Below are 10,038 nucleotides of genomic sequence, written 5' to 3'. Positions count from 1 at the left end.
GTGTGTAGTGAAATTATTTTGGAATAAACCCCCCCTGCAGTCATGTCCATTAAATCAGTTCATTTTTCATCGCCTATTGCTAAGGTTGACAGAAAAAAAATATTCCTGAACCTCAGTCAGAGGCATGCAGCTTTATTAGCAGGACATTAGTCCTCCATGCCCGTGCCCGCAGCGCAGAGCTGGTGGCGGGCGGAAGCAGCATCGTGCCTCTGTGCCACAGCTGGCAACGCCGGCCGTGAACAGAAACACCCGCCGCTCCGCCGAGGTGCACCCAGGAAGGGCCTGCTTGGACAGGCCCAGCCGACCCACACTGCTTGGGCTTGGCTCAACCTTCCCACTGAGGAAATTGCTGGCAAGGGGGGGACTTGGGTTTGTAGGAACAAGGGGAGAACGACTGATGCGTAGGCAGCGTTCCCGGGCTTTGGAGCTCTCAAAGACATGAAAAATGCAGGCACATGGGATCAGAGCTGTCTTTTCTAAAAGATTTGGGGGCTTTGGAGGGTTTTGTTTGTTTGCTCACCCATAAAAAAAAAGGCATTTCAGTATCTTGACGTCATTTTTTGGGCTTTATTTTTAGTGCCTGGTAACATTACAAACACAAAATATTTAGCTATTGAGCCTGTTGGATTTGAAATAACTTGAAATAGCTTTAAAGAGGCTTTCTGAAGTACTCATTTTTTTCTGTTGCAGCATGTACATTTTTTGATCCAATGTTTTTACAAGGGCTGGAAGACTGCCATTATGTTAAAGCCAGTGTTACCACTTGGTTTGATAAGGAGGAAGTCTGGTTGGTCCAAGATCAATATAGGGGGGTAATGTAAATGTTTTTTTCAGCCTTCTTACTAAAAAACATTTTTCTGACTATTTTATTTCAATATAGAAGATGTCCCCTGTATCTGGTTAAGTACCCAAATTAGCTTTCCGTTAAGCATGAAGACAAGGTTGAGGTGTATTCAAATACAGTTTGCCTATAGAAGCAAGGTATTTCTTTTATCTCTGTAGTAACCAACTATTTATTGGTACATAGGGAACTTCAGACAGATAATCTAAATTTGGTGTTGTTTTTGAATTGCTATTCATTTTACATACATCATGATTATAAGGGTCTGTTCAACAGCGTTAGAAATTACACTGAAGATGCCTGAACTCACAGAAGAAAAGGCAGAAAGAGAAGTTGTGTTGGGTTTTTATCAGCTCAGGAATTACTTCTGTACAAATGCGACAAGCTGCTAATTCACCTCTCTATCTAGTCATCAAAGAAGGAGCTATTGGGGATTGCATAACCCACTTCTCTGCCAAAGAAATTACCACACGTGCTTAGTTTTTAAGTTTCATGTATCAGTGCAGCCTTCAGTTTTCAAAACAAACAAAAAAAGTGAATCTAATACCCACAGCCTGGCTCCGGATGAGGTGGTTGGTGGCAGCCGGTACCCCAGAGGAGGACAGAGGTGCTGGAAGGGATTCCACCCCTCAGGCCGCCTGGCTGCAGGGGCAGTGAGGGAGCCCTCCGCTTTGAGACAAAGCCCAGAAAGCTGAAATCCAAACCGCGTTTTCTGACAGCAGGTTTTTAAAGAGAGATCTGCCCACTGAAACTCTGCCATCACGAATGAGTGACTTCTAGCTGTAGCAGGATTCCTTTGGAGTATATTATGGAAAATAAATTTTACAGCCCAAGCTTTAAGGTGTTTTGAGGCATGCTCTGAGGAGGCAGACAGGGATATATGATGCGTTGCTGCCAGGTCGTGTTGTTACTGCAAGTGTCGTGAGAGTCTGGTGCTTTCTTACAGTCCAGGTTCCATACAGCCGTGCGATTATGTGAAAAATGAATTAAAATTTTAGCTCTCCTAATGTGGAGAAAAACATGAAAAGATGCGTCATAAAGGACACTTCATGACAAGAAGTGTGTGAAATTTTATATAAAAAGTTAAAATCAGTCAAATATGATGATGCTAAATGCAAAGTGGAAACATACTGGTCACTATATAATGGAATAATTGGAACTAACTGCAAATTTTCTGCTTCATCTAAGCCAGTAGACTAGAAACCAGGGATTTACTCTTAAGTTCAGAGAAAACATCCGTTTTCAGTCATGAAAGAGGATTGCCTTAGGGTCACTAGTTGGCAGGATTCTTTAGTTAAAGAATGTTGCACCATCTCCCACAAAAAATACGGTTCCCACTGCTTTTCGTCTGCGTTGAGCACCGAGTGCTCAGTCCTCTTCCGTAGCAGTTTTCTTGCTGACTTCATTGTGCTCTCAGGTGCCTCCAAAAATTGTATGTGAAATAGTGTTCTTTACTTTAACTTTGGTTTAAGTATTGAAGGTGGTCACGTTGATAGGTATCAGATATTTACATTTTGTAGTATCTTATTACAAAATTTGGACATGGATTTTAATTTTGTTAATAAATTGTCAAGCGCTTAAAGAAGGGTGCAGCCTCACATCAAATGTGCGGGCTTATAAATCAGAATTAGGATAATAGGTGTTTTAAAACATGGACCTATAAAAGCTTAGGTGAACGGCAAAAGTTGTTTAGGAAACGCTATTTTTTTCCTTTCATCATTCTCAGCTATGCATAGGTTTAATGGAAAACTGGCAATAACTCCTGCTGGAGTTCATTGTAAAGGTCTGTAGAATATAACTTTAAGGTATTCTGACCTTGTAGTTCCAGCTTAACTAAAAATGTGGATTTAAATGCATTTAGTGAAATTGATGTAGAAGGCTGTGTGATTGGGATTCTTGTTTGCATATATGAAAGTCTGACCTATGACCATGGTATCTAAAAGGCTACTAACACACTTCTTCGTTACAAGTTCTCTGCTTAGTTTTTTTTTACTTTCACATTTTCTTCTCTGTACTGAGTGAATTTAAGATTTACTTAAAGTAGTTTGAGTTGTTTTGGTATAGTGTTTATATTGGAGGCTTTCTTGTCATTTGCTCTAGCGTGATGAAGACTGAACTCTCTTGCTGCGGGACAGTGGATCAGGAATGAGGTAGTGGTCAGTTAGTTGGAAAGAAATGTTGTTGATTACTGTCCAGAAAAGAGGGGGAAAAAAGACCTGATGAGGTGTTTTGGTTTGGTTGGAATGCACTGTTAGAATGCAGTAAGGGATGAGGGCTTATTTTACACATTGTGAAAGATTCCTAGGACATGTTTGATATAAGCTATGTGTAGACAGAACAGATAAACAGATTGTGATTGAGATCTGTGGGCCCTTGGAAAAGATTGCCAATTGTATGGTTTTTCAACGGACTGAGATCTTATCACTGTCTTGAAAGTTGTGCAGGGCCACTGTGAAAAGAAATGTGGCTTTAAAAGCAAGTAGAATTAATTAACTTGAAAAGTCTCTTTTGCAATCTGTAGAGCATATTTGCAGTCATCTGCAGCTGAAGACCATATTGCCCCCACGCTTCAGCCTTCCGTCTTGTGCTATGTTGGTGACTGAACTGTAAGGTTTCCTTCATGCTTCTGATCTCGTCCTCAGCGTCATTAGGATTCCTTAATGGAAAAGCAACTCTGCAACAGATTGGCAAGGAACATATTGAATCTATCACATCAAAGAAATAGTTGTAGGATGGCGTGAAGACTCTGCTTCTTTTTAAAGCGATTGTATGTGCAGATCTTTGAGTCCCTGTGTGATTTTATGGACTTTGATCAGAGTCCATACAGCTGTAGTTGTTTTGAAGAATCAGATGTTACTGTTGTGCTGTGAAGGTTAAAGGATGGTGTTTTCCTTACTTCTTGGAGGCTAACATTGCTACTTACTTGGTGATACGGCAATTTAAATATTATTATTTTGGTACCACTTGGCTTCTGAAATACTGATACAAGAAATTCTGTGGAAACATAGGTAATTATTTTTAAAACTGATTTTCATTACATAGAATAATTATATGTTTCTCTAAAATGTTTTTATACAATGCTTAACTTAAATACACACATATATTTCTAGAATTATTTACTACTGTGTGACAGATACACAGCTGTGAGTCGTTTACATGAAGAGTAGACAGATTCCTAAAAATGGAATGAAAAGCTTTAATAGCAATAGAGATCTGGTGGAAATTTATGTGCAAATGTCCTTTATTATATGATCACTCCCATATAAATATATAGCATTGAAACAGCATTGCAAAGCCTAAGGTTTCATATTCAAACATTTAAAGATTAGAAAGAAATTGTGTCATTGCTTGCACAGTTTTAAGGCATCTTCTTGTGTGTGTGTGTTGTGATACAGCCTTTAATTACACAACCAAATTTTCCCCCATGGGATTCCTAGTTTTTCAACATGGCTAATACTCACTGTCTTTTCTCATGGCTGTCTTAAGATGTGTCAGCATAACAGTGATCTCTGTGGTGTCCCAGGGAGCTCTTTGGCCATTGTGGTGTAGCACCTTTGGTATAGTGGTAGAGAGGAGTTTCCAGGACAGCTTTCAGCTGCTATGAGGAGGAGGAGACTATCCTTCCTTCTCCTCATTTCCCATTCCATTCACTTCATACCTTGTAATTTGAGTAATAGTATCAGGGGCAACATCTGCTGAATGATGAAGCAGGAAATGTGAAAACTCTGCATGGGTTCCTCACAGTTCATCAACCAGGCTGGAATATTTTACCTTCACAGCACAGACTTTCCTGCTTGAACTGATGCAGTAACTTTGGCAGTGGTGGGTTAGTTGATGCATTATCTGAAGTGGCCACAGAGGGAAGATACATTGGGGTGAGGGTAACTAAGGGGATAGCTGTCTGCAGGTTTCACAGCATTTGCTGATGGGAAAGGAAGATACAGGAATCACACATCCTCTTTCTGGCTCCCAGGGAAGAGACTCTTTTGCCATAGGCCATTGTTACCTGGTTTTGTCTCGGTTTTCTCTGATTTCTCAAAATGTTCTTTGGTAATAGGATAAATGCTAATTTTAAAGTACGGAAGCAGGATGCATACAAAAGAGGCTTTCATTTTTGAAAGTTAAATTACAGAGAAATTAAAGAAGCAGCTTTTCCAAGCATAGGCACAGATTGAAATACTTTTGCATTAATTAATATTACAAACTTATGTTTATAGTGGAAAAGTTAATTTGAAAGAAAAATATTCGTCTTCCTGATGCCATTAGTACTATCAGCATTTTTCATTCTGTGTCATTCCTGAGGAAGGTTAGGAAGGCAGCAGCAGACAACCTCCATGTGTGGCAATATGGAAGCTTAATTTAAAAAAATTAATTTACCAAAGATATTGTGTAAGTGTTTGGAAACTATAATGGCTGTGATGCCTGAGAGAAGAGAGAGAAATCCCTAATGTGGTAGAAGAGCCTGCAGGGAGTATCCGAAGTGCAGGGCTGGGTTCAGCCAGTTGGCTCACTAACTTCTACTGGACTACTAGAAACATTCCCCTTCACAGTTTGCTCTGAAATACATTCTCAATTATTTGTGTGTACCTTTGACAAAATTCTCTCCGTACACAGGACCTGCTGTACTCAGGTTTTTGGAACCCAAAAACAAGCTCTTTATTGATGGTGAGGTCAGGGCGCTTCTGGGAACAGTGGCTCGTTGGTTACCAGCTGCTCCCCAGCCAGAAGGAGATCGTCTCTGTTTGAATGAGTCATACTTTGGTTCTTTTTCTTATTTAAAAAAAAAGACGACTGTTGTACTATTTGCTGTGATACTTCTTTGTGGTGCGATTGATGGACTTCAGAAAAATGTTAACTAGTATCAGAATTACTGGCAGAAATGTTTCACGTACAGCTTCTGCATGTACGTGCTGGGTGCCTTCTAAATGGCATCCTCATGCTGCTGCTTGAAGAGTCGGTAGCCCTGTGAGCAGTGCTTTCCCTTTCCCATCCAAGTGAGATAAGAAGTTGGCTCTTAAGGTGCCAACAGTTTCTATTGGTTTTAGTTTTTTGTTTTGGCAAATTTTGTTTTAGATCGGGGAGCCTAAATGGAAGTTGGAAATAAAACTCTCATACATAAATAGCAGTGAAACAAGCAACTATGCTAACCTCTGCTTTCAGTTACAGTAACATAAACTTGAGGAAGCTTTGCTGATACCTTCTGCATGCAAGTGTAGGTAGAATTTGGCTCAGTAGTCAACTCCTTAATCACTGGATTTTCTGGTATGCAGCTAATTCTGCTCAGCATATGCTACTGCTATTTTTTTTATGTTATACATTGGTTTGGGAATAATATTGAGATACCAGTGTTCCCAGTCTGAAATTGGAAGCCAGCGTTGGACAGTCTGTTTTTCATTCATTTTGTATTTGTCACTAAAGAAATACCCCAATATTGGTAATGATCCCAAAAACTCAAATGAGATTGTTGAATAGTAGTTATGCATGTTTAAAGTCAGTTCGTGCTATGAATGATGAAAAAATACTGAAGCCTTAGGACAGGTGTCTTGTCATTGTAAATAAACTTTAAAAGCAGAATCCACTGATTTAGGGACAGGGTTGTTAACAGTTTCAGACCAAGCAGAAAATTTTGCTTGTGCTCTGTGATGCATCTGGAGCTACTGATAGGAAGTGTAATATCAAATAAACTTTCATATTGCATTTCCTAATCTTAAGAAGTTGTGGTTGTTTCAGACAGGACTATAAGTTCATAGAAGAAAACATGAAATTTGTATATGTGTGTATTTTAGGTTCTTATTAAAAAAAATGCCTTGCTTAAATGTCGGTAATCACTGATCCACACTGATGTGCCTTTTGGTGAGTTAGTTAAAATGCATCTCCAAATAATACCATGAGAAATATGGCTTGTCTATACGGCTTATATATGTATATATAAAATATGTATTATTTTACTTATAAGTAGATAGAAGAGGAAATGCCTTGAGAGGTCCTATCTGGTTTTGGCTTTGCTAACATTTCTTATCTGGGCATTTAAAGGCAAGTCAGCAGCTGATGTACAAGGCTAAAGATGAAATATATCCAAAGAAACAGATGGATGGAAAAAATGAATTAGTAAGAGTCTTGTTAAGCTTTGGAAGGTCGATAAATGACATATCCTTTTTGTTCTATTTAAGAAAGATTGATGATCTGACAACATAAAAAGTTATTAGTCATACAAAGCAAATAGAGGGCAGATAGAAATAGTACTTTTTGTGGGGGTTTGGGGCCGTCTAAGCTTTTTATCATTGTGTCAGTTTTGTGCTTTTCTTTGTATGTAGATTTACAAGTAAAAGATATTAAAATTGTCCTTGCTGGGAAATGACTGGCCATCATATGCAGCGTTTTACCCACTCATATTCTTTTGAGCTGCACATTACCATTCCATTGAAGTGTTCAGTTACTCTTATTAAGAAATTTGTATTTATTCTTAAATTTATAAATGTTGCTCAACAACCTGACAATGGGAACTCACACTGTAGGACTGACTTGGCTGTTGGAATGTTGACAACATTATTTTAAAATGGTTATAAGAATTAAAAATCGGTTCAAGATAAGCCCATCTAAGATTTCTTAAGAAACAACTTTGCTTAAAAAAAAGTTAAAACATTCTTTCCTGTTGAAGGCCAAGGATGCTCTTTGAGGTTACCTGGTGACTGCACAGAAAAAGCCCCCGGAGGGGATTGTCCATAAAGGAACTAGAAAGTAACAGTCCTTTTTCTCTGCATGTTTTTCTACTGCTGATCGACACAAAACATTGTTATTTGGAGATTTTTCTAGTAGCTCTCCAGCCTGCATAACACCACCATTCACAAGCTTCTGAGGGGAGAAAGAGCAAGTGTGCCAATGCAACCAGAGCTGCTAAATAACCCGTGTTGCTCAGGATGCCCTTGCCCTGGACCATGCTAGGAGTGGAGGAACAGCAAAATCCTGTTCCAGGGTAGAGGACCCTCATGATGGAGGCATGTTGTTAACCTTTCAATTGCAAGAAGAATGAAAGTAGAGCGATCAAACTTCAGCGTTCGATAGCATTCAGCAAACAGTGGTGGAAATGATCACTGTATATTTAGCAATGGGAAGGTTGTAAATGTCTGCACCCTAGTTGCGTGGTCAAAGAAAAGACAGTTGAGATTATAGCAAAAAGCTTAGCCCCTCAAAACCTGCATTTTCTTAGTACATGCTAGGCACTGTCTTGAACTAATGCAAACCCCACTACATTTAATATAGATTTTAAAAGATAAACCAATAAAATGTGAATTCCATTCTCAAAAATATGAAAGTCAAAATTACCATTTCCCTGCCAGCAATTATTCAGCTTCTTACACTTGTGCAATCTTTCATACAGCTTTGTATGATGTAAGTTTCCTTTATGATGTTGTATTTTTTTAATTTATATGTATGTATGTATATGTTCTGAATTCATAATTTAGATGAGAATTGTAACATGTATCTCTTAATCTCTTCAAAATGGAAGTCACAACTCTTATTCCACAGTACAGTGGTCTGTGGCAATAGCTTATTTTCTTAGTGAAACTTATTTTACCCAAACCAGTAGTGATGGTATTTCTTTGACGGAACAAATTTAAATTTGATAGTGTCATGATTATCACAAGCTCCCTCTTATTTAAAGGGTTTATGAGATATGAGCTGCATGTTGGTTTTGGTGGGTGATTTTTCACATACTTCTATCACAGCTGAAACTCTCTCTGGTATTTTGTTTTACCAGTTTTTTATTATTTCCTCTTAACCATTATGGTTATGTAAAGATGGAAGCTGTTGTCTTTTAAATTTGCTTTCTCTTCTTATCTGGTTCTCTTGCGTCTATCCACACTGGGAATTAGAATAAGTGAATCATGTTTAATTTCTTTTAAATGCAGTTCAAGCAAAGTGAATTCGTCAGTTTATTCAGCTAGTGTAGACTGGGGTAAATTGTATTTCGGTCTCACCTAAAAATTTACCCAATGTTTAAGCCTTGTGTGCATTTTATATTTTGTGGTTTTAGCATAGTTAGGTCTCATTACAGTCTTTTAAGGAGTAGTTTTAGCAATATATAAGACAAGTTTAAACACAGTTCCCAAACTTGGTTTTGAAGCCAAAGTAAATGAGGTCTTGTAGTGCCACATTCCAGTGATTCTGACATCAGAGGAATATCTGCAGTAATAAACTTTAATATAAAAGTGGCTGAATTTTTATATGCCTGCAAGAAGCAAGACTAGGGTCTGACATGAAGAAACATTAAGCTAATCATTCAAGACACTAACAAATTTTTTCATGAAAATTTTTTCCCTCTCTGATTTTTTGGGGGGGGGGGGGGGGAAAGGCAAGATACCTATATTTTGAAAAAAAAAAAATGTTATTTTTAAAAAGGCTCAATAAAACTAGTTATTTAATTTTGTTCAGTGTTTTGTTGTTGTTTCAGGTTTCCTGATACTCTGCTGCAGTCTGTGGAGCTATCTCTGTCTTTTTGTGAATTAAGGAGAGAGAATTATGCTAAAAATTATCTGAGCGCTGAGATGAAACAAATTAAAACCCCAAAGTATTTTGATATATTTGCATAAATGGACTTGTATCTAATGTATGTTATAGATACTTGAATACAAAACATTCAGTATTCATCACATTTGCAGTGTTTTTATAAACCTTTTGTGAGATTTTCATTCTGGGAAAAATAATTTAAAAAGACTTGTAAAAGTTACAAACCTGATTCATACCAGGAAACTGGATTGAGGCAGATAGCAGAGTAGGACTGCATCACCTTGGCTTTGTATGGCTTGGCTGAACTTTGCCAACTAGAAAGAACATTCACTTTCCACTGTTGGTGCCTCTCTCTGCACTGGCAAGGGAAAACTGGGAAAAGCTACTGATGAATGTGCGCTCAGCTGTCTTTAAGCTGATCAGCTCTTTTGCCATCCCTAGATTTTAAGAGGAAAATGAGTTTAGTGCAATGTCTTACAATCCAGAGTAGAATTTTTTTCTCGTTGTAACATTTACAGGTTTTATAGTGCTGATTCTTTCAAATTTTTCAAATTAAAGAGTCTTCATCTTGTTTTCTTTCAGATTCTTCTCATTCTTTTCATCGAGATGAGACTATAGTTATTGCCCTTGCATCTGTGTCTGTACTGGCTGTTTTGATTGCTGCTCTGTTCTTTGGATACAGGATGCTT

General features: G+C 38.1%; 1 protein-coding gene across 1 annotated transcript in view; it reads left to right on the top strand.

Annotated features, from left to right (window-relative positions):
* BMPR2 (bone morphogenetic protein receptor, type II (serine/threonine kinase)) overlaps window positions 1-10,038 on the top strand; it is a gene marked incomplete at its 5' end in the record, with an annotated part of 49,199 nt that overhangs the window by 19,114 nt on the left and 20,047 nt on the right. Inside the window, one exon of the mRNA XM_009694744.1 lies at window positions 9,932-10,037. Within this exon, the coding sequence (XP_009693046.1) occupies window positions 9,932-10,037 (106 nt within the window). The remainder of the gene's footprint in view (window positions 1-9,931; window position 10,038) is intronic.

The sequence above is a fragment of the Cariama cristata genome, unplaced genomic scaffold (assembly GCF_000690535.1).
Source record: "Cariama cristata isolate BGI_N322 unplaced genomic scaffold, ASM69053v1 scaffold19632, whole genome shotgun sequence".
Lineage (NCBI taxonomy): Eukaryota > Metazoa > Chordata > Aves > Cariamiformes > Cariamidae > Cariama > Cariama cristata.
This window is presented reverse-complemented; position numbering and strand designations above follow the sequence as displayed.